The 24,797-nt window shown below is 37.8% G+C and overlaps 1 protein-coding gene across 13 annotated transcripts in view; it reads left to right on the top strand.

Annotated features, from left to right (window-relative positions):
* The window catches only part of Smg7 (SMG7 nonsense mediated mRNA decay factor), a 70,426-nt gene that overhangs the window by 17,852 nt on the left and 27,777 nt on the right, over window positions 1–24,797 (top strand). For all 13 annotated transcript variants that reach the window (XM_090340270.1, XM_090340277.1, XM_090340275.1 and 10 more), the window contains 7 exons: window positions 4,405–4,436; window positions 6,656–6,773; window positions 8,950–9,082; window positions 18,876–19,047; window positions 20,248–20,319; window positions 22,145–22,295; window positions 22,639–22,774. In XM_090340270.1, coding sequence (XP_090196396.1) covers window positions 4,405–4,436; window positions 6,656–6,773; window positions 8,950–9,082; window positions 18,876–19,047; window positions 20,248–20,319; window positions 22,145–22,295; window positions 22,639–22,774 — 814 coding nt within the window. The remainder of the gene's footprint in view (window positions 1–4,404; window positions 4,437–6,655; window positions 6,774–8,949; window positions 9,083–18,875; window positions 19,048–20,247; window positions 20,320–22,144; window positions 22,296–22,638; window positions 22,775–24,797) is intronic.

Here is a 24,797-nt window from a genome sequence, read left to right as displayed (position 1 = left end):
GCTACCAGTCTATCACTTGAGCTACAGTCCATTTCTGATTTTCTGCTGATTAATTGGAGATAAGAATCACGCAACACCCAGACCCAGAGTTCAAGCTCCACCACCAACCAAAAACATGAGGGTGGGGAGGAGGGAGAGGGAGAGAGAGATAGTGTTTCTACCTTTGTTGGGAGTTTGGCCTAGTGATAGAGTGCTTGCCTAGCATGCATGAAGACCCAGGTCTTATTCCTCGGTACCACATACATAGAAAAAACCAGAGAGAGGTGTACTGTGGCTCAAGTGGTAGAGCACCAGCCTTGAAGAAAACCCAAGGACAGTTCAAGCCCAGGACTGGCAAAAGACTGGGTGGAGGGGAGTATATGAGAATGTCGTGGACTTTTGTGCCTGGGCTGACTGGCTTTTGAACCAAGATCCTCAGATCTTAGCTTCCTGAGTAGCTAGGATTACAGGCGTGAGCCACTGGGCCTGCCTCCACTTATATTTCTAGACTGAATCTTGGAGTTTACACTAAGAGATTTTTTTTTAATCTTACATTGTTAAATACATATTGTATAAGATCAATATACTTGTTAAAGAAGACTATCTACATTTTGTATATGATCAATATACTTGTTAAAGAAGACTATCCAAGCTGGGCAACTATGAGACTCTTATCTCCAGTTAATCTCGAAAAAAATTGGAAGTAGGGCTGTGACTCCAGGGGTGGTGGGGCAGTAGCCTTGAGCTGAAGAGGTCAGGGACAGCTCCTGGGCCCAGAGTTCAAGCCCCATGACCCACCACAAAAAAAAAAGATGATCCTGATTTTCATTTTTTTCCTTCTTAATGATATTACTTTTAAATTTCCATAAAATGATTAAGTATTAAAAGCCCATGATCTTTGGATAATGACTATCATACAAGCCTGTCTTTTTACTTTTTCCTACCTTCTGTATAAGAGAAGAATTCTGATTAAGTGATTAGGAGCTAGACACTGGAGCCAGACTGAAATTGAGGCTCCTACTCCTTTACACATTGTGGCCTTGGGCATATTATTTAACCCTCTTAGGTTTTATTCAAAGTGGGGACAACAATAGGACATTGTGTAAAGTTAAAGATCACTGTATGTAAAGCCCTTAATCTCAGACAGATAGTAAGTTCTATACATTGTGTTAGCTATGATTGTACCTTGTCCTCAGAATATAGCAAATACATCTAACATCTTGATTACATTGTCACCACAAGCATTCTTTCACATTGTAAACTTCAATATATTTATCACGTGAGTGTTCGTGAGTGTTCTAGATGTTTTCAGCCTTTTATTTCTTTATTGCTTATCAGAAATACTTAATTTCTCTTAATAACTAAGACAATGCATTTAATTTTTTGAAAGCTTTATATTTTCTAACCAATGGTACTGTATTATTATTAAAGGCATGGTGCTTGAATATTTGGAATCTTGGGTCATTCGTTTGATTAATTTGTCGAGCTTAACGTAAGAATAAAGAAATCTGTGATGATGCTGGACACTGCTGTTGGCTCATTCCTGTAATTCTAGCTACTCAAAAGGCTGATATCTGAGAGTATTGTGGTTTGAAGCCCCAGGGCAGGCAAGTCTGTAAGACTCTTACCTCCAGTTACCACTAAGAAGCTATAAGTGGAGCTGTGGCTCTGGTGGTAGAGTACTAGCCTTGCAGAAAAGAAGCCGGAGTTCAAGCCCTAGGATATTCACAAAGGAAACAAAAACCTTGCTATGCTACACCCTCCACCAAGAGAAATAACTTTTAAGTGCTGACTTAGAAACTACTATCTAGTAAAGGTCTTTAAGAAAAGCTAGTAGAGTTGTTGAGGTATATTTTTGTTTTGTTTTGTTTGTTTGTTTGTTTGTTTGTTTTTGCCAATCCTGAGCTTGAGCTTAGGCCTGAGCACTGTCCTTGGACTTTTTCAAGGCTCTACCACTTGAGCCTCAGCATCACTTCTGGGTTTTTTGTATGTATGTGGTACTGAGGAATCGAACCCGGGTCTTCATGCATACAAGGCAAGTACTCTACCACTAGGCCAAACTCCTGGCCCCTAGTATTTTTTTTTTTTCCTTTATTTTTGCTTTCTGTTTATGTGGTATTGAGGAATTGAAGCTAGGGCCTCATGCATGCTGAGCAAGCACTCTACCACTAAGCCACATTTCCATTCTTTTTTGCTGGTACTTTTCTTTTTTATAATCTTTTTTTTTTTTTTGCCAGGCTTGGGCTTGGGCTCAAGGCCTGAGCACTGTCCTTGGACTTTCTCAAGGTTAGCACTCTACCACTTGAGCCTCAGCACCACTTCTGGTTTTTTCTATGTACATGGTACCAAGGAATTGAACCTGGGTCTTCGTGCATGCTAGGCAAGCACTCTACAACTAGGCCAAACTCCCGGTCCCCCTAGTATTCTTTATAAAAGAAATTGATACTTCATTAGAGAGAATATGCCATTTTGGAGGAAAGAAGGGGGAAATAGGATAGGGCATGTAGAAATACAAGCAGGAAAGCTTCAACAAAAAAGTTTTTTTACTTGACACACATGGCATATATATGGAGTATGGATCAGTGTTTCAATACATGAATTCATTGTTACTCCAGTCTCAGAATATTTGGAATGTTCATCACTTCATATGCTTACCATTTGTGGTGAGGACATTCAAAATCGATTCTTACAACTGTTTGATATTCAATACAATATTGCTAAGTATGACCGTCCTGCTGTTGAGCAAAATAACAAAACATATTCCTCCTATCTAACAGTAACTTGGTACTAGTTAAATATTGTCTTCTATCCTCTTTTGAACCTTGTTGGTTTCTAGCCTCTGATAATTATCTCTATTCCTTTAGGTTCTGTATTTGTGTGAGAGCACTAAGTGGTATATATAAGAACATGATATATAACTTGGAGTTAGCTAAAGAAGTAGGAAGTGAAGATTCAAGGTCTGTTTTGTAGATAACAGTCTTTGGGGTTGGGAGATTATCATGGAATTCTTCAGTGTTCTGCCTTCCCCAGCTGGAAATTCATGATAGATTTGCTAAGGTGAAAAGAAAAACATGTTAAAAGAAACAATAGAGGATGATAATGCATCGTGAATTCAGTTTTGGACCTGTTTAAGACAGCAACTTTTAAGACTGTAAGAGAGGCAGTAGGTAGAGGTGAATGTAGGATTGAATGTTTTAAAATGTATGAGAATGTTCAATCTTTCAATAGTAAGGAGCAAACAGGACCCAGCAGAAAGAAATTTCAAAATTGTCCAAAAGAAGACATGAGAGCCGGGAGCATAGCCTAGTGGTAGAGTGTTCGCTTAGCATGCACAAAGCCCTGAGTTCAATTCCTCAGTACCACATACTTAGAAAGAGCTGGAAGTGGCACTGTGGCTCAAGTTGGCAGAGCACTAGTCTTGAGCTTTTTAGTGTCTAAGGACAGTGCCTAGCTCCAAGACTGGCAAAAACAAAAACAACTCATGAACATCCTGGTTGTGGTGGCTCAAGCATGTAATGCTAGAGACTTGGCCAGAGACTGGGAGGACCACAGTTCAAGCCCAGCTTGGGCATAAAGTGTGCAAAAGTGCATCTCAACCAATGGCTAGGCACAAGTGACCATGCAGTGAGGCATAACAGCTGTGGCTGTAGCATGGACTGTCATTCCTAGCATACAGCCTACAAATAGAAGGAATGTACCCTATTCTTGCCTGGGAATAAAGTGAGATCCTACCTTGAAAATTGCCAGTATCAAAAAAAGAGCCGGAGGTGTGGATCAAGTAGTAGGGTACCTGACTGATAATGAACGGTCTTGAGTATCCTAGTACTTAATTTAAAATAAGTTTTTTAAAGAAGGGGGAAACCCTCAAAAACATATAGATATATCCTTACAGAAGGCCAGAAAGAACATACAGAAGTGGAATTTTGGTATTTAAATAAGAAGTGTTAAAAAAAAAAAGTAAAGATAAAGCTGTGTAAATGTTGACTGTATTTAGCATGGTTTTTTTTTTTTTCCCCCAGAGATCTAGGACTGTGGTTGGCAGTAAGGGGAACAGGAGTCAACAGCTCGAGGGTGGTGTAAATATGATGTAGTTAAAATTGATGAACATGATCGAGGATTTCCTCAGTACAGAGAAACTCTTCACTTATTTAAGTTACCTTTAAAAAGTTAGATGTAGAGGAAAATAGCCAAAAAAGAAGCTCTGCTTAGAAGAAGAGTCACTTAAGATTCTGTACGCTATAGATAATAACATCAATTTGCCAAAGTCCAGTGATACCCTGGTGTTAAAGAAGGAACACATTTTATAGTACCACACCTGTTGCTGTATAGCCTTACTGTAATACTTAGTCTTTTCTTAATGTTTATGTTAATTATGTTGGTTAGGCCTGGTTTGTTTCTAACTTGTGTTCTTTTTTCCTTATTTAGGCAGGCAGAAGTCCTGAAGGCTGATATGACAGGTATTAATTGAATTATTTAGTTTCACAACTTACTGTATGCCATTAAATTAATGGGAGAGTATTCTTTTTTTGTATTATGTGTCATACCAAACCCTACAACATGGAGCACCAAAACCCCTATTGTCAAATGAGCTAATTTGTTATTGTCTCTATTTGCTTTGACTATATTGTTTTTAGTCCTTAAATTCTTACTTAAATATGTCAGAAAGTATGCCACATTAGATTTAATATTGCTTAATAGTAATATACATAAGCAGTTTTTTATGAATTTTATATCAGACTTAAGGTAAAAATAAATTCATACTCTATAAGCAAAAACGGTGTTCACTTAATGTCTTCCTGGGAAAATATTCTTTTTCTGTTTATAATGATCCAAACTTAAAGGGTAGTTAAGACTTGAAAAAAAAAATTGTAAAACCCACCTGACAGTCTTTGAAATTGAGTCAGCTACTTTGCCATATTCTTTCCTCCCCTCCCCTCCCCTCCCCTCCCTCCCTCCCCTCCCTCCCTCCCTCCCTCCCTCCCTCCCTCCCTCCCTCCCTCCCTTCCTTCCTTCCTTCCTTCCTTCCTTCCTTCCTTCCTTCCTTCCTTCCTTCCTTCCTATTTTGAATATTAGTTGAGGTCTTTTGGGGAAGAATTTCTGGTTTTAGCCACTGGAACAAGTAGATAATTTTATCTCCAAAATTAAGAACTATATGGTATTAACTATGCAGTGATCAGTATGTTCCCCGAACAGCATATCTTATCCTGAAATATAAGAAAGATAAATGATAGCAGATTTCAGTCTAGTTGTATAGTAAAACCCACAAAGAAGAATTAAACTACTTACAGTAATCAGCATACCTTCTAAAATTTACACTCAGAAGAAATATGGACTAGTGAGGTATCTCTTCCTCAATTTCTAGAATCACAACCTGATGTTCTAAGAGTTTATGAATAATCTAATTTCTTATTCAAGGAAAAGGGCAACAAAAAGTCTAATGAATAGATTTACTTAGTATAATACCTCAGTTTTTCCTCTTAAATTTCTTGCTGTCCTATATTCTTTTGAGTTGTCGTAGTATTGAATATTGTCTTACTGTCTCATTTCTTGTCATCCATAAATCTCCTAAGTCTATTGATTATTATTATTATTTTTTTTGTGGGTCATGGGGCTTGAACTCTGGGGCTGGGTGGTGTCCCTGAGCTCTTCAGCTCAAGGCTGTCACCCTACCCCTGGGTCTGGTCATTGTCCCTGAGCTCTTCAACACAAGGCTACTGCCTTACCCCTTGAGCCACAGCCCCGTTTCCTGTTTTCTAGTGATTAATTGGACATAAAGAGTCTCATGGCTTTGAGCCCAGGCTGGCTTTGACCCTCAGTCCTCAGATCTCAGCCTCCTGAGTACCTAGGATTACAGCCTTGAGCCACCGTGCCCAGCTTCTGTTGATTTTTAAAGGATTACTAGATCTTTTGGTTATTGAAAACTTATAATAAGAGACCAAGAAGCTGATAGTAGATATTATTCTCACTAGCTAGCAAACTCCTGTGATGATTAGCTCAAATATACAGGAGTTTCTGTTTTCAGAACAGGATTGTAAGTGGCAATAGATACAAATAGCAACTCTTAAGAAAGGAGGATTATGCTGTTGTGCAAGGATAAATTAGTTAGCTGGTTATTGAAAGTCCATTATGAGGCAATTATTTCACTGTGCAAGGGGGTCTGCCTTACAAAAAGTATGACCCCAATTTTTACTATTTACTGATTTGGCTTTATTGAATTGAAATAAAGGAGTAACCAAGAAGCTGCTAAATGGTTAGTTGACATGAGAATTCCATAAGGACATGGTGAGAATTTTTCAAAATAAAAAGGTGGAAAAAGCTACTTTGAGGGTAAATAGACCAACTCTATAAATCCAATACATCAAACAAAATGATTTGTTTGGGGCCATTTGGCTTCTTCTGGTATGCATATGTAGAAATCAAAAGCAAGGAAGTTTGAATCATTCTTTTTTTTTCCCCCCCGAGCCATTTTTTTGTTTCATGAGGTTATTTTAAAACTAAAAGACAAACACACACAAAAGCATTTTAAACTAGATTTAGTGAAAAGTTCAAAGTCATTTGAAATGTTATAATGTAAAACTTCTGCAACAGACTTGCTTGGGAATAGAGAAAGAAGAAATAATTTGTGTGGTATATGCATTGAGCTTTTTTTTCTATGTTATGTTTTTTTGTTATTCAGATACTAAGCTGGGTCCAGCTGAGGTCTGGACATCCCGGCAAGCTCTGCAGGACCTGTACCAGAAAATGCTAGTTACTGATTTGGAATACGCCTTAGACAAGAAAGTAGAACAGGATCTGTAAGTATTAACATTTAAGCTGCTCCTGTAGATCAGGACTCTAACCAAGACTTTAAAACTGGTTGGTTTGTTACTGTTGTTTTTAATTTACTTTAGAGTAAGCATTTCAACACAAAGAAATTATAGTATTTGATCTTTTAAAAACAATATATTGGCCATTAGTATTTTTTCAGTTGTAAAGGTAAGAGAAGAAATTCAAGGGAGTGAATTCTAAGTTCGGTTCTTTTAGGGTTCCTCTCAGAAAATAAATACATATATTTCAGTTACTAAGAAGGTTTAAGTATTCAATACTATATTTAAGCCATGATTTTAAAAAATGTATTTTAAAGAAAAATCTTTCTTTAGTAAATGTGATTCTGTAAGTTTTTCCAACAGGAAAGCATATTTACTATGTTCCCTCCCCTTCCTAATAAAACTAAAGGAAGATTTTATGTATCTAGGCTATTCCACTTGTTCTTTCTATGAAGGGTGATATGGCAGTTAACCAGATTTCCAAGTGAGTAAATGAAAGCCTTTTGTGTAAGGTCTTTCCTTATAAATTGGCAGGGCATTACCTTGATGAAAATATGAAAATGGTATAGGAATATTCTATCTAGTAATGCTTATTACTCTAAATTAGAGTCAAGACTCTGTGTTTTGCTAATTTACTGATGGGCTTTTGGGAAGGGGGGTTTGGGGTGTTGACTGCAGTTTTTCTAAGGTCTTCATTTGCTAGGCAGGTGTTCTTCAATTTGCATCACATCCCCAGCCTAATCTGTATTTTATGTTTAGGAAATCTAGTAATAGAACTAAGTAACTAATCAGAATTCATGTCTGTGGTTCTAGATTTAAGGACAAAATGTTATGAACAATATTGAGAGGTTGTAAAAAGTCCTGTGGCTAGCTAGACGAGGTATCTAATGCCTATAGTCCTTCTTGTTTACAAGGCAGAGATCTGGAGAAGTATGGTTCAAGGCTAGACTGCAGAAAGTTAAAAAGACCTCATCTTATGTAATAAAAAAGCCAAGCTTGATGATGTGTGTCAGGTGTCATCCCAGCTATATGGGAAGTAAATGGAGGATCTTGGTCCTGACCAGGCCAAGCATAAATATGAGACCCTAATTGAAAACTACCTAAAGCCAAAAGGGATTGAGGTTGCTCAAGTGTAGAGAGTCTGCCTAGAAAAGCACAAGACCCTTGTTTAGAAAAATAAAATACAAAAATCAGAAGCTTGGCTGGGAGTTTGGCCTAGTGGTAGAGTGCTTGCCTAACATATATGAAGACCAAGGTTCAATTCCTTGGTACCACATACATAGAAAAAGCGGAAGTAGTGCTGTGGCTCAAGTCTCGTAGAGTCCTAGTCTTGAGAAAGCCCAAAGACTGCTCGGGCCCTGAGTTAAGTCTCAGGACTGGCAAAAGAAAAAAAAAAAGGTGGTGGGGGGGGAAGTAGCAGCTCTAAGTCACCTTAAATATAAAGAACTACTTTACAGGTATATGGTAAAACTCTTCTTTGCTTCTACAGTCTCCCTTTCCCCCTCACAATGATTTTTGAATTGAGTAGCTGTATTTCACCAAATCTGAATTTAAACCAATTATATAATTTAAGTAATGAAAGGCATTTAATAATCAGATTTTGGTATGCCATAATGTATTATTTTAAGTAGCCAGAATTGAACTGTGATTTGTGTTTCATGCTGGAAAGAAAATGTTAATCCCAAGATAAACAAGCAAAACTTAATAAGAATAGAACTGAATGCTATGAGAAATCACTCTGGAAAAAAAGAAAAGATTGAACATAGCATTTACAAAGCCTAACTCCTCACTTAAATAAGTTAGGGGTAGACTCAATTAATTTTGACACAATAAATGGAAATTTGTTAATAGTTAATTTTGCTTTTGCCTATTCTGGTTTTGTACTGGGATTCCTAAATAGACTTGAGTGTCTCTAAAAGATGAATAGCTGAAGCCCCGAAATGATTATTCTAATATCTCGTGTCTATTCAGGTCAATTGGATTCTGCTGCATGACTAGTCTTGTTCAAAGGAAAGCATAAAGTTATTTAAGTTAATAACTTTAATGCAGGTTTACTACCTAGTATGGTATAATTATAACAGACAGTTCTTTCTTGTTCTCAGGGGGACCAGTGTCTGCCCAGTGAGTCACTGCTATACCAAATAGAATTACATTTTGTTTTCAGCTGGAATCATGCCTTTAAGAATCAGATCACAACACTACAAGGCCAGGCAAAGAATCGAGCAAACCCGAATCGAAGTGAAGTTCAGGCAAACCTTTCTCTGTTCCTAGAGGCAGCTAGTGGCTTCTATACTCAGGTGAGTATGCATTATGTACCAGTATTCCTAATGTTGTTAGTATTTTGCTCTTCATACATATCTTAGTATAGATGGTAAAAGTCGGTTACAAGTGGTATTAGGACAAATATAAATTTGTGAGTATTGGAATTATGAAGTTATTTGGTATGTTGTACCAGATAGAAATAGTCAAAACATATAATATCTCAAATGAGTTTCTTTTGTATTGTTTATACAGTGGAATTCGTGTGTGTGTGTGTGTGTGTGTGTGTGTGTGTGTGTGTGTGTGGTGGTCTTTTTGTTGTTTTGGTTTTTGCCAGTCCTGGGGCTTGAACTCAGGGCCTAGGCACTGTCCTTGGACACTTTGCTCAAGGCTGGGCTTCATGCATGCCCAGTGAGCACTCTACCATTAGGCTATGCTCCCGGCTCCTCATGTATGTATCTTGAAATATCCACCCCCCCCCCCCCAATTAGGCCTTGGGGGCTTTCCCTGAGCTCTTCAGCTCAAGGCTAGCACTCTACTGCTTGAGCCAAGATGCCACTTCTGGTTTTCTGGTGGGTTAATTGAGGATAAAAGTCTCACAGACTTTTGTGCCCAGACTGGCTTTGAACCATGATCCTCAGATCTCAGCCTCCTGAGTAGATAGGGTTATAGGTGTGAGCCACCAGCACTGTCTTGAAATTCTTTTTTTTTTTTTTTTTTTTTTTTTGGTGGGACTTAAGCTCTGGGCCTGGGTGCTGTCCCTGAATTTTTATCAGCTCAAGGCTACTGCCCTGCCCCTTGAGCCACAGTGTCATTTCCTGAAATACTTTTAAGCTAAGAAATGCATAGCTTTTTCTCAGTTTGAATAATGTTATTATTCACAGTTTTCCTTTTCTTGGTAATATGCTAATACAATTTCTGTATCAAACAAGATAAAAAAAATACATAAATCTTAGGCTTTTTTTCCCCTGGTGCTTTTGGTGCTTCACCAAAGGCTTTTATGCTTGCTAACTGCTTCAACCATTCCCCTCTTTTTTGCTGGATCTGAACCAGATCGCAATATTCTTATTTATACCTCTCACATGTCTCACATACCACCATACCCAGCTTATTTCTTGAGATGAGAGCCTCAATAACTTTTTGCCTGGACAGCTTCAAGTTGTGATCTTTAGAATCTCAGCCACCTAAATAGATGGGATTGCATATGTAAACCACCATGTTCAGCAATAAATATTATTTCTGACTGTAGAATTTTCTTTACTATAATCATAGTCCTTTTGAAAATTGTTCTCCCATTTGTAATTTAACTAATAAAGATCACACACACACACAGTATTAGCATCAGTCTTAAGGTTTTAAGGCTTGTGTACTTACAGAAATCCTTGGTCAGTTCTGCTTATACTGCTTGCCTCATTTACCTATATTCTGACCTTACTATGTTTTTACCATTTCTTTGAATGAAGAGTGAGAATAAGGATCTCTGTGTTGGAAAATACTGGATGGGTATCATTTTCTTTTCTTTTTTTTTTTTTTCAGTTATGTGACTGAACTGTGGGCCTAGGCACTGTCCCTGAGCACTTTAGCTCAAGGCTCCCCACTCTACCCCCTGGAGCCACAGCACCACTTCCTGTTTTCTATTGCTAAATAGGAGAGAAGACTTTAGTGCCTGGTCTGGCTTTGAACCTCCGTCCTCAGATCTCTGTCCTGGGGCTTGAATACAGGGCCTGGGCACTGTCCTTGGGCTTTTCCTCAAGGCTAGTGCTCTACCACTTGAGCCACAGCACCACTTCCAGCTTTTCTATGTATGTGGTACCAAGGAATTGAACCCTGGTCTTCGTGCATGCTAGGCAAGCACTCTTCACTATGCCAAACTCCACCAGAAATTACATCTTATGTAGGCCAAAAATACTCAACATACATCATCATTAAATGTTTTTTTAGCCAGGCGCTGATGGCTCATGTCTGAGATCTGAGGATCCTATTTCAAAGCCAGCCTGGGCAGGAAAGTCAGAGAAACTATCTCCAGTTAAGCACAAGAAAATTGGAAGTGGTATTGTGGTAGAGCACTCACCTTCAGCACAAAAGTCCAGGGACAGTGCCCATGCCCTGTGTTTAAGCTTTTTGATTGGGGAAAAAAAAAGGGAAAAGGAAAGAAGAAGCACAAAACCTTTTTTTGCGGAGGGGGGGGTCATGGGGCTTGAACTGGGCCTGGGCACTGTCCCTGAACTCTTCAGCTCAAGAATACTGCCCTACCCTTTTCTAGAGGTTAATTGGAGATGAGTCTCAGGTCCTTTTGTGCCCAGGCTGGCTTTGAACCTCCATCCTCAGATCTCAGCCTCCTGAGTAGCTAGGATTACAGGCATAAGCCAACCATGCCTGGCAGAAAAAAAAAAATTTAATTCTCAGGATTTATTTTGAAATTTGCCAGTATAATTCATAATTCTGGAATGAGAACACTTTTGGAGCAAGGAATTACTGTTTTATTGCTAGTCCATAAAACAAATATCAGACTTCATTCTACAAATACTTGTCAAAAGCTTGTTGCTTATCAGGCACAATATTAGATACCAAAGATTTGGAAGAAAGTGAGTCTTCTAGCTTTAAGGAAATAATCTAGTCTGAGTAAAAAATAAATATAGATATGCCTATTTTCTAACTATAAATAATGCATTCTGCTGGGGGAGTGATGTGGTAGGATGCCTCTTAGCAAGTAAAAATCCCTGAGTTCAAACTCAGTACTACCAAAAACAAAACAAAAATAATACATACTCTCTTTAAAAAATTTAAAAATTATACAGAATCCAACCTTTTTTTTCATTCATTATAAACTAATACCTGAATAAAGAGCCTACCAGTATTTTTGTACATGTTGACATAGTTATGGCAGTAGTATATATCCAGTCCCGTATCTGTTTGATAACCATAATGTAAGTTTTTTCTTAGTTTGGGAGCTTCCTTTGCATATAAAACATTTTGATCTTCATTATTTCCCAAGAGCCAGTTCATTAAGTAGAAGTTACTAGGTAAGTGGACTTTTAAATTCTAGTAATACATATTTTTTTCCTGAAGGATCATGATTTATAGGATGCTTCACCAGTTCCTGCTGTTGTCTTTTCACCTTATTTAGAAGTTTTTTTGAAGTACAGAAGTTACCAAAGCTTTTTTTTGTTGTTGTTTTCTTTTTCTTTGTTCATAGCTCAGTGGATCTTTAATAATAATCATGATAATGATCAATTTTAAAGGACAGATGGATTTTATAATTTTTTTTTTTTAATTCTAGACTTGAACTCTGGGCCTTGACACTTTCCTAAGCTCCTTTTGCTCAAGGCTAGCATTCTACCCCTTGAGGGACAACACCACTTCCAGTTTTTTCTGTGTTTAATTAGAGACAGTAGTGTCACAGACTTTGCTGCTGCCTAAACTGGCTTTAAACCACAATGCCTCCTGAGTAGCTAGGCTTACAGATGTGAGGCACCAGTTCTTTGCCAAATTTTACCCTTTTAAAATAACACAATATCCCAGAGTGAGTGATAGTTAAATTTTGGCATAACTGTAAAATGGAAGCATGAAATTATTATAAATTAATCTGTGGAGCTTGCTTGGGGGGGGGGGTGATGGGGCTTGAACTCTGGGCCTGGGCGCTGTTCCTGAGCTCTTCAGCTCAAGGCTACCACAGCCCCATTTCTGGTTTTCTAGGGATTAATTGGATATAAGAGTCTCATGTAGTGCTCGGGCTGGCTTTGAACTTCAATCTGGCTTTGAACCTCCATCCTCAGATCTCAGCCTCCTGAGTAGCTAGGATTATAGCCTTGAGCCACTGGGCCCTAAGAGGTTTTTTGTTGTTGTTGTTTGTTTTTTAATTAATGTCAGGAATGGAAGTTATTTAGGCTGTTATGGTGGTAGTAGAAAGAAATAGAAATTTAAAATGTGGCCAGTGGGATTGAATTGCATCTGTGGAATCCCAAGTAAAGGAGTCAAAGCTAGTAACTAGAAGAGCAACTAAGATAGGAACCATGTTGACATCGTGCATGAAATGCTTCTTACATTTAAGAGGGGATATTAAATAGGTGATTAGGTAAATAAACTTAGAACCCTGTGGCAGGGTCAGAGTTAGAATACATTTTATGATTATAGTACAGAGCCCTGACTTACTCAGATGGAAACTAGTTGAGCACGAGAAAACAACTTTGTAGTAGATGAAACGAGCTTTAAGAAAGGTAACTTGGAAACCAAAAGAAAACATCTCAGTGAGGCAGGAGCACTAATACTGTTGTACTGCAGGGAAGTAGTTGCAACGTGAAGAATTAGATTTCACAGCAAGGATATATCATTGATGAAGTTAATGAGTAATACGTTACTTCATTTCTAAAACTTATTTTTATATTCAATATCTCTGAAATAGAGGCAAGTTTACAACTTCTTAGCTATCAAGATTAATAGTACTTGTGGCAAGTCACTGATGGCAGTGGTTTCCCTTTTCAAAATTATATAAAAAATGGTTCCTCTTAAAAGTTAGCATGTCTTGGATTTGAGGAAATGTAACTTAAGCAGAGTTTTGGGGGTGGACATCTGATTGGAGTGAATTGGGAAGAGACTTCATGATTAGCCACTGTCAGATATACTTGCTGTATTTAACAGAACTTTTCTTCCTTGGCTCTACTTTGTTCTGGCTCTTATTCCAGTAGCCTTTCCTGTCTGATACTTGGGTATGTGTATTTCCAAGATTGAGGGAGATTTTATTACAAAGCCAGTCTACATGATGTTACAAACATTTTGACTTTCTATGATCATTTGTTTTCCCTTTTTGCTACTCCTTTAATGTTTCTAGTCTGTATTCAATGACTGTTGAACTTGGTTTTTTGTTGTTTTTTTTTTGTTGGGGTAATGTTATAAAGGAGTTACAGTTATTCTTCAGGTAGTAGGTGCATTACTTCTCAAACATGATAGTCCTTATGTTTTTGTCCCTCTTTTCCTCCTCCACCCCCCTCCTAATCATCTTGTTTTCCCCCTTCCCTATTTCAGATAAACAAATAAATGTATACACAATACACCAGGTAACAAAGTCAGATACAGTAACCGCATAAGATTAACCATAAGGGGAAAGAAGAGAAAAGAAATAACTTCACATAGTACATTGAGAACAACAGTCACAAAGATAAACCTCTCGTTCCCATATCCTAGAATTCATTTTGTTTAGTCTCATCCTGTATGACCATATATGTATATGTAGCTTTTGAGCTATTGTGATCCTCTATTAGGAGAGTCTTAGATGTGTACTAGTTATTACAAATGAGGAAAACCATGGAGCCTACGTTCCTTTGGGTCTGGCTTACTTCACTTAATATTATTTTTTCCAAATCTTTCCATTTCTTTACGAATGGGGCAGTATAGAAGTCCATTGTGTATAAGTACCACATCTGCTTGATCCATTCATCTACTGAGGGGCATCTGGGTTGGTTCCATATCTTAGCTATGTAAATAATGCTGCAGTGAACATCGTTGTGCTAGTAGCTTTAGTATGCCCTTATTTCTAGTCATTTGGGTAAATGCCAAAAAGTGGGGGATTGCTGGGCCATAGGGGAGCTCTATGTTTAGTCTTTTGAAGGAATTGCCATAGTGCTTTCCAGAATGTTGAACAAGTTTACACTCTAATAGTGTAGTAGCATTCCCTTCTGGCTGCATCCCTGCCAGCATCTCTTGTTGTTATAGTTCTTGATAATGGCCATTCTAACTGGAGTGAGGTGGAATCTCAAAGTTGTTTTGATTTACATTTCATTTATGACTAGAGATCTCAAGCATTTTTTCATGTATGTATAGGCCATTCTTATTTTTTCTTCAGAGAAGTCTCTTAAGTCTTTGGCCCACCTTTTAAGGGATGGTTGTTTCCTAGAGGATTTGTTTTTGAGAGATTTTTTTTGAGCTGTAGATATATTTTAGATATTTCTATATATTTTACATAAATAGTCTGTTGTGTGGCTAGTGAAGATCCTCTCCCACTCTGTGGGCTTTCTGTTTAACTTGATAGCTATATCCTTTACCATATAGAAGCTCTGCAGTTTAATGCAGTCCCATTTGTCCAAACTTTCTTCAATTTGTTGTATTTCTGGGTCTTTTTATTAAGAAAATTTCAACCTGTGCCAATGAGTCCTAGTGTATCTCTTACTCGTTCTTGTAAAGTTTTCAGAGTATCTGCTTTTACCTTGAGGTCTTTGGTCCATTTGGAATTAATTCTGGTGCAGGATGACATAGAAGGATCCAATTGTAGTTTTCTGCAGGTGCTTAACCAGTTCTTCCAGCACCACTTGTTGAAGAGGCTGTCTTTCTTTCATCCTATTTTTTTTTTTTGGCTCCTTTATCAAAGATTAGGTGGCCATAGGTCTGTGGGTTGATTTCTGGGTCTTCAGTTCTGTTCCATTGGTCCTCAGGCTTATTCTTGTGCCAGTACCAAGCTGTTTTGATTACTGTAGCTCTGTAATAGAATGTAAAGTTTAGTGTTGATATTCCTCCAGCACTGTTCTTTCTTCTTGCCACACGGGGTCTTTTATTATTCTATATAAATTTTTGGATTGCTTCCTCTATTTCCTTGAAGAATGACCTTGCATATTGATGGGTATTGCATTGAATTTGTAGACAGCCCTTGACAGGATTACCATTTTCACGATGTTAATTTTTCCTATCCAGGACTTCTTCAGTTCTGCTTTAATTTCCTTTGTCAGGTTTTTAAAGCTTTCATCATAAAGGTCCTTTATATCCTTAATCAATTCTTAAGTATTTTTTATTTTCTTTGAGGCTATTGCAAAGGGAGTTGCTTTCCTGATTTCTGCCTCACTCTTTTTGTAGTTGGCATATAGGAAAGTAGATGGTTGGTTTTTTGTTTTGTTTTGTTTTGTTTTTTGCCAGTCCTGGGCTTAAGCTCAGGGCCTGAGGGAAAGCAGATGATTTTTGAGGGTTAACTTTATACCCTCCTACTTTGCCAAAGTTTCGAATCAGCTCAAGCAGCTGGTGAATGGAATCTATACAGTTCTTTAAATGCAGAAACATGTCATCTCCCTATTTGGATCCCCTTTATGTTTGCCTCTTGCGTTATTGCTCTGGCTAGGAATTCTAATACTACATTGAAGAGGAGTGGAGAGTTGACCTTTGTTTTTTATCCTCTGATGTTTCCTTGTCACCTTTCAGAGTTACCAGTTTTTGTGGAATGAGCCCCAGTCCATATTTTTTTTTCCCCGTTCCCGTGTATTATGTCTTCTCCCTTGGGGTATTAACTTTTTTAAAGACAAAAATACTGCGTTTTATTTTTTAAAAAATCAATTCTGTGCTTTGTTTTAAAAATACAGTTAATAATAAAAAGCAGTAATTTCTCAGTTTCCCACAAATCCAGTCTTGTCTTGTACAAAAGAGTTGCCATTCACAAAGTCATTTATGACTAGTGTTACTTGATCAGTATTGCCCATTTCATCATTCTCTATCTTTTGTTTTGTTTTGCCAGTCCTGGGCTTGAGCTCAGGGCCTGAGCACTGTCCTTGGACTTTCTCAAGGCTAGAGCTCTACCACTTGAGCCTCAACACCATTTCCAGCTTCTCTCTGTGTATGTGGTACCGAGGAATTGAACCTAGGTCTTCATGCATGCTAGGCAAGCACTCTACCACTAGGACAAACTCCCAGTCCCTACCATTAAGTTTTTAGTAAGATTTTAAGTCAATTGCGTAGTTTCTTGGGGGAAATGAAATAGATAGTTCTGATGTTTAGTGAGAAAGGATGAAAAGGGTATGGATGGGTTGTATCTTGGGGAAAAGGTGGACCTTCTCAGGTTCTTCTGCATCATCTCTGTGTGTATTAGATAAAAAATCAAGGTATTTCTTCTTTTTTTGTTGATCATGAGGCTTGAACTCTGGGCCTGGGTACTGTCCCTGAGCTCTTCAGCTCAAGGCTTCTGCCCTACCCCATTGAGCCACTTCTGGTTTTCTAGTGATTAATTGAAGATAAAAAGTCTCATGGACTTTAGTGCTCAGGCTGGCTTTGAACCGTGATTTTGAACCAAGGTCCTCAGATCTCAGCTTTCCGAGTAGTTAGGATTACAGGCATGAGCTACTGCGCCCAGGAAATCAAGGTATTTATAATTCTGTAACTTTAAGCACATCATATAATATTTCTGTAGCTTTCATGTGCTCATCTGAAAAACTGTGGAACTTTATATGTGCATATACTGTAACCACAGTTTATCATTGGGTACCTTGAGACAGGAGAATCAAATAATGAATTTTATTGTGAATATATAATATTCTCTTGGCTTATGCTGTGCATAATTATGCTTTCTTCTCATACCTTTTCCCCACTCTTCTACCTCACCTATTTGATTATAAGTTCTTTGAGGTCTCAGGTTTACTTACCTTTGTATCTCTATTGTTTGCCATTTGATACAGTTGTACACATTTGAGTGAATAAAACAATATTTGAAAAAATAAGTGAATGTTTCTAGTAATAATTTGAATAAATGAGAATGGAATATAAATATATGGCTGGGGAATTAAACTCCTGTGAGAGGAGAAGACCTAGGTGGCAGTGGCTCACACCTGTAATCTTATCCATAAGAGGCTGAAATCTGAGGATTGTGATTCAGAGCCAGCCAGACAGGAAGATCCATGAAATTCTTAGGTGCAATTAACCACAAAAAAAAAGCCCACAATGAGAAATAGAGCTGTGAGCCAAGATTCAGGTCTTGGTCAAAATTAAAACTGAAGCATGATGCACCTAGTCCCTATATTCAAACCCCTAGAAAAATGGTGGGGGTAGGTCAAAGAAAGCCTTTGAAGAACTCTGAAAAGAGCTGGTGGGAGAAACACAAAGAGCTAGAAAAATTGTTTTCAAACATAAGATTCATTTTTTTTTAATCAAAAGAGCCATCCAGTAAGGTGACATTGAAAACTGAGCATTGTATTTGGCTACCTCATCATGGATTGTCTAGTTGACACAGTTTTAGTAGACCTATGGTGGAGGGTAGATTGGGAAGAGCCCATCTCACTTTTGAGAATCAATGAGGTAAGCTGCTCTAGTTATGTTCTATGAGTTCTGTTACATATACAAAGCCACATGACCTGGCTTAAAAAAGAGGAGAAATTCTTACAAGAGAAGTCTTACAAATACCATGACATTCTAGTCCCATAACCAAACTAATCTTTAAGGGTTTTGTGGTTTTGAGAGCGATATTATGGAATTTCGTGCCTTTCTTTGCTTCCTGAATGTATCCAGTTAAATAATTTGTATTAAAAAATGCTAGCTTAATACACATCCTAATATTTAAAGAATTCAAAAAAGAAAATTTATAATAAATAAAGATTACCATATAATTTTCATATCATTCATGCTCAAGTCTGAGCACTAAGTGATAAATAGATACATTTTATCTTTTCTTTTTAAATTTTTATTTATTTTTATTGAAAAGGTGATGGGCAGGGGGTTCCATTTATGTAGATTAGGTAATGGATACAATTGGTTTTTTTTTTGTTGTTATTGTTTTTGCCAGTCCTGGGCTTGGGCTCAGGGCTTGAGCACTGTCCTTGGACTTTCTCAAGGCTAGAGCTCTACCACTTGAGCCTCAGCACCACTTCCGGCTTTTTGCTATGTATGTGGGGTACCAAGGAATTGAACCCAGGTCTTCATGCATGCTAGGCAAGCACTCTACCACTAGGCCAAACTCCCAGCCCGGATACAATTGTTTTTAAGCACTGTTACCCCATCCCTTGTTTTCTCCCTCTTGATATATTTTTATACTGTATAATTTTACTGTTAGGGAACACTTTTGACTGCTAAATATTGTTTGTTTCCTTTTAGTTATTACAAGAGCTGTGTACAGTGTTTAATGTAGATTTACCATGCCGTGTGAAGTCTTCCCAATTGGGAATTATTAGCAATAAACAGACGCATACCAGCGCCATAGTGAAGCCACAGTCTAGCTCCTGTTCCTACATCTGCCAGCACTGCCTCGTCCATCTTGGAGACATTGGTGAGCTTTTGATGTGACAGAATTTACAGTATAATCACCTTGGGGTTTTTTTTTTTGGAGTAGTCATAAAACCGTTCCTGTAATCTAAGTGTACATACACCATGTAGATTGTCATATGAGGAAACTGCAAAAGGTATTTTTGGTAACTTATATTTTCTTAATGTTTTGGGATTGGCAAAGAATTAATTTCCATATTAAGACTTAAATTTTATTCAGACTTTATACAGATGAGAGCAAATAGCAAAACTATAACTGAAGCTAAACTTAATTAAAATGATGCCATAACATTTTCTAAGTTAAAAATCTACTCTTCTAATAGACAAGGTTTCTGAAATACTTCCTTTAAAGTAATTTGCCCTTTTCTTTTCCTACTAGTATAAAAGCTCATTTGCTTCCCTTTAAAGGTTAAATATCTATTTCTATTATATGTATTTTATCTTGAGACTATAATAAAACTTATTTTTGTTCAGTCCTTTTAAGGTGACCTGAAAAGGTTGTAAAACAAATTAACTATAGGATTATGTTTTGCTTGTCCTCAAATAACAAGGAATGGAGAACCTGTTTTTAAGTGAAGATTTTAGGTTTCTTAAGCCATAAATCAGTGACTTCATGAGTGGTCACTTTAAAGAAAGCCATAGGTTCTCAGGGAGATTCAGTGTTAGTGTCTTTAGGTTGTTTTTGCTTTGAATGTATTCTTTGCACACACACATATTTGCTATTGCAAGTAGATATGAGACATTTTTCAAAATCACTTTAATAAGATATTGAAGAAATACATAATTTTCAGATCATATTGTATAGTGTTTTTTGTTTTGTTTTGTTTTTAAGTGCCATATAAGTCACCCCTTCTTGTGGGCCGGCTCCAGGTCACCAGCATAGTCCATAGTGGGAGCTGGTGATGCATGACACTGGAGGACCTGAAAATGGGGGCTAGGTAAGCTTTAACATTGGTTACATGCTGAATGTCCCAAATAGGGAAAGCCAGATGGACACTTCACACATAATCCTATAGTTAATTTGTTTTAGAGTATTTTCTGTCTTTAGTGATCTTTAATTTTAATGTCTTTATTATCTTTAGATTTTAAAACTTTAGATGCTTTGGAAATACCCTTTTGGTTGTGTGTGTTTATGTGTGCGTGTGTGTGTGTGTGCGCGTGTGTGTGTGTGTGTATGTGTTTTAACTTCTTCTTTTTTCCTTAGCTCGATACAGGAATCAGACCAGCCAGGCAGAGTCCTACTATAGGCATGCAGCTCAGCTTGTCCCTTCCAATGGTGAGTCAGCCTGCCAGTGTGCAGTTGATATAACACTTTATTCTTTGGAGCAATAGATCATCATAAGACTCATCTCTCAAGCTTTATAAATGCAAGAAATAATGAATGTTGGTATTGAGTTTTTCTACTTTTCTTTTTAATTGAACATTTCATAAAATTGAAATGAATTTTTTTTTTCTTTTTCATTTTGTGGTACGGCGCTTTGGACATCCTAGGCAAGTGTTCTATTACTGAGCCCCATCTCCAGCCCCCGAAATTTTTTTCAGTTAACAGTATTTTTATTTTGGTAAAGCAAAATAAATATATTTAAATTGTGTGATCTAATGGTGTTTCTACAACTATGGTTTAATTATTTATAGAATAACTATATTTGTTTATAAAATAACTGTATTTTTCCTTAGGAAATTATGTGTTACAAAAATGTAGCATTTTTGGCTTTTGACGGCCCTAAAATAGGCATTAGCAACAGTTTTTTAATTAATGAAGTTAATAGCAAAAATAGTCTAGAGTCTAAAGCAGAGGTGGAAGTCTGACTACATAACTCATGTTATCTAGTTGTGTTTACACAATAGTTGTAGAACCAAGTAATTTTGATGAAACTATGAAAAAGAAAAAAGGAAAACTCCATAGCCTACAAAATTCAAAAGACCTTTTATCTAATCCTTTTTGGATCTTTACTTTTACGTGCTTCTACTACTTTCTACCCTAATTTTGGTCTTTGAGGTAGGGGAAGTACTGTGGTTTGAACTCAGGGCCTTATGTTTGCCAATATTTCACTGCTGAGAAACATCTCTAGTTCTTTTTTGCTCTGGCTATGGTTTTGTGTGTATATGGGGGGTGTCATGGAGTTTGAACTCTGGGTCTGGGCACTGTCCCTGAGCTCTTCAGCTCAAGGCTACCACTCCATCCCTTCAGCCACAGCCCCATTTCCTCTTTTCTAGTGATTAATTGGAGATCAGAGTCTCATGGTCTTTAGTGCCTAGGCTGGCTTTTGAACCACGATCCTTAGATATCAGCTTCCTGAGTAGTTAGGATTACAGGCGTCTACCACCGCGCCCACTGTGCTGGGCTTTGCGCTGGTTGATTTTTTTGTTTGTTTTTGGTTTGGGGATTTTGGGTTTTTTTTTTTTTTTTTTTTTGCCAGTCCTGGGCTTGAGCTCAGGGCCTGAGCGCTGTCCTTAGACTTTCTCAAGGCTAGAGCTCTACCACTTGAGCCTCAGAGCCTCAGCACCACTTCCAGCTTTTTTCTATGTATGTGGTACCAAGGAATTGAACCCTGGTCTTTGTGAATGCTAGGCAAGCACTCTACCACTAGGCCAAACTCCTGGCCCCCTGGCTGTTTTTGAGATAAATATGTTTACAGTCTGTGCCTGGACCATGGTCTGCCTATTTTAGGTTTCAGTGTTACTTATTTTAGGGTAGCAGTGTCCTTTTGGACTTTCCTGTCTTGGATGACTTCAAGCTGCAGCACATTTCCAATTTCAGCCTCTCCAGTATGTAGAACTATTTATAATTGAGCTATACTAGCACATGGCTAGTCCTGGGGCTTGAACTCCGAGTCTAGACACTGTCCCTGAGCTGCTTTTGCTCAAGGTTAGTGCTTTTACCACTTGAACCACAGCACCACTTCCAGTACTAAGGAACTGAACCTAGAACTTATGCATGCTAGGCAACCACTCTACCTTACTAAGCCACATTCCCAGCCCAGTGGCTTAGGATTTTTAAGCCTATACATGATAGAATGTACCAATGTTAAAGTGTGTTGTTTTATAGTATGCTAATTGGTGATTAGCATACTCAAGGTATATTCATTTCTCTCCTTTAGGTCAGCCTTACAATCAGTTGGCTATCTTAGCTTCTTCCAAAGGAGACCATCTGACCACAATTTTCTACTACTGCAGAAGCATCGCTGTGAAGTTCCCTTTCCCAGCTGCCTCCACTAATCTACAAAAAGCACTTTCTAAAGCACTGGAAAGGTAATGTTATCTTTTTTCTAAAAGTTTTGTGTAATCTGGAACCTTAATTCTTCAAGTTTTGATATATAGAAGGTAATGGTCGATGACCTATGCCTCTCGTGTTCCTAAACATATATAGATACATCATAGTCATTTTGTGTCTACCACTTGAACGTTACCCAATCTCATTTGTTCTTAGCTGAATACTTAGTAATTTGAGTATTTTCTAGTTGAAAACTCAAATATAGAGCTCTGTCTTCGGAAATTAAAACTCAAATATCTTGTTTGTGCAAGCCAGTTTTTCTTATAAGTCATTTTGGCCATTTTGTTGTTTAAGATTCATGGAAATTTTCTTTGATTTCAGCCGGGATGAGGTGAAAACCAAATGGAGTGTTTCTGACTTCATCAAGGCTTTTATTAAATTCCACGGTCATGTGTACCTGAGTAAGAGTTTGGAAAAGTTGAGTCCTCTTCGAGAGAAATTGGAAGAACAGTTTAAGGTTAGATTCTAAAAATAGAAACATCTTTATTCTGTCTAAATAAGAAAGCATAATAGTTGGAGGAAATTGACTCTCTGTTTCTAATGTCATGTTTAGCTGAACCATTAGTAGAATTAAAATTTAAAACACATAAAATTGGGTTTTTTTCCCCTTTGGTTGTGGGACTTGAACTTTGGGCCTTGGCACTGTCCCTGAGCAATTCAGCTCAAGACTATACCCTACCCCTTGAACCGTAGCACCACTTTGGGGTTTTTGGTGATTAATTGAAGATAAGACTCTTACAGACTTTTTAGTGCCCAGGCTGGCTTTGAACTGAGATCCTCAGATCTCAGCCTCCTGAATAGCTAGGCTTACAGGTGTGAGCCACTGTTCCTGGCTAAAATATAATTTTTTTTTCTGGTCCTTGGGCTTGAACTCGGGGCCTGCCTGTCCTTGGGCTTACCTCAAGGCCTAGTGCTCTACCACTTGCACCGAAGCACCATTTCTGGCTTTTTTCCCTCTGTTTATGTGGTACTGAAGAATCAAACCCAGGTCTTCATGTATGCTGGACAAGCGTTCTTCCCACTAGGCCAACCTCCTGGCCTCCAAATACAATAAAATTCTTACAGAAACCACTCAATTTTAACAGCTGTTGTATCCAAAGAAATACAGTAGTAGTGTGGTCACTGCAGAATATATGTCAAAGTAGAAAAAAAAAAATGATTCTTAGTTTGGGAAAGTAAGTACTATTACTGGCAGGTGTTAAAGTCTTAGGTATGATTCTATTATCCACTTTATACATACTGCCACCTGCAGATCATACTCATTATTACTGTGCTTCAGTCCATCAGGGCTTATGATAGTTTGAAAGAAAACAATGGAAATTTTATTCCGCAGAAATATTTTACCAATTTATATAGATGTAAAATTAAGTAAACTATGTTCTGAACATGAAGTAATCTTATACTAATGGTCTTTTATTAGTGTATTAAGTCACAACTAACCAGTAAAATGGAATAATGGTCTCTCATTAGTATACTATGAAGTGTTTTGTTTTTGTTTTTGCCAGTCCTGGGCTTGAGCTCAGGGCCTGAGCACTGTCCTTAGGCTCTCTAAAGGTTAGAGCCCTACTACTTGAGCCACAGCCCTACCACTTCTGGCTTTTTCTATTTATGTGGTACCGAGGAATTGAACCCCAGGTCTTAGTGCATGCTAGGGCTTGAACTCAGGGTATGGACATTGCCTTTGAGCCTCTTGGTGATCAAGGCTAGTTGGTGTACCACTCTAGCCACAGCACCACTTCCAACCTTTTTTTTTTTCCCTTTTCTTTTTGGTAGGTTTTTTTTTTTTTTTTTTTTTTTGCCAGTCCTGGGCTTGAGCTCAGGGCCTGAGCACTGTCCTTGGACTTTCTCAAGGCTAGAGCTCTACCACTTGCCTCAGCACCACTTCCGGCTTTTTTTCTCTGTATGTGGTACCGAGGAATCGAACCCAGGTCTTCATGCATGGTAGGCAAGCACTTTAACCACTAGGCCAAACTCCCGGCCCCTTTTTGGTAGTTTTTATTGAAGGTGAGAGTCACAAAGAAACTTTCCTGCCAGGGCTGGCTTTTGAATCACGATCCTCATATTTCAACCTCCTGAGTAGTTAAGGTTACAGGTGTGAGCCACTGGCACTCAGCTACTAAGCAATTAATTTAAGTGAAATATAACACCTAAATCAGGAGACTTGGAATAATTGTTTATTCAAATATTTGTATTGTATATCAGTCACTGTCTTAGGCACTAGAATCAGTACTGAACAGAATAATTTCTTGATTAATTTTGTCTGATGATTTTTTCCTGTACTATAAAAAAAACACATTCAAAGAAAATTTAGAACTTAGTTTAAAAAATGAATAAGCCAAATTCAGTTAATGTAAAATAGTTTTTGCAGATAGCTAGAGTTGGGTGATACCAGAATTTAAACTTAGGATTTTCCATACCTCCAGCCCTCATTGATGTTTTATATATGTGAAAGATTATGCTGCCCGGAGCTGTTGGCTCAT

Source organism: Megascapheus bottae, chromosome 10 (genome assembly GCF_031878675.1).
Source record: "Megascapheus bottae isolate mThoBot1 chromosome 10, mThoBot2.hap1, whole genome shotgun sequence".
Classification (NCBI taxonomy): Eukaryota; Metazoa; Chordata; class Mammalia; order Rodentia; family Geomyidae; genus Megascapheus; species Megascapheus bottae.
Note: the sequence above shows the minus strand (reverse complement) of the source record. Positions and strands in the feature narration are given on the sequence as shown.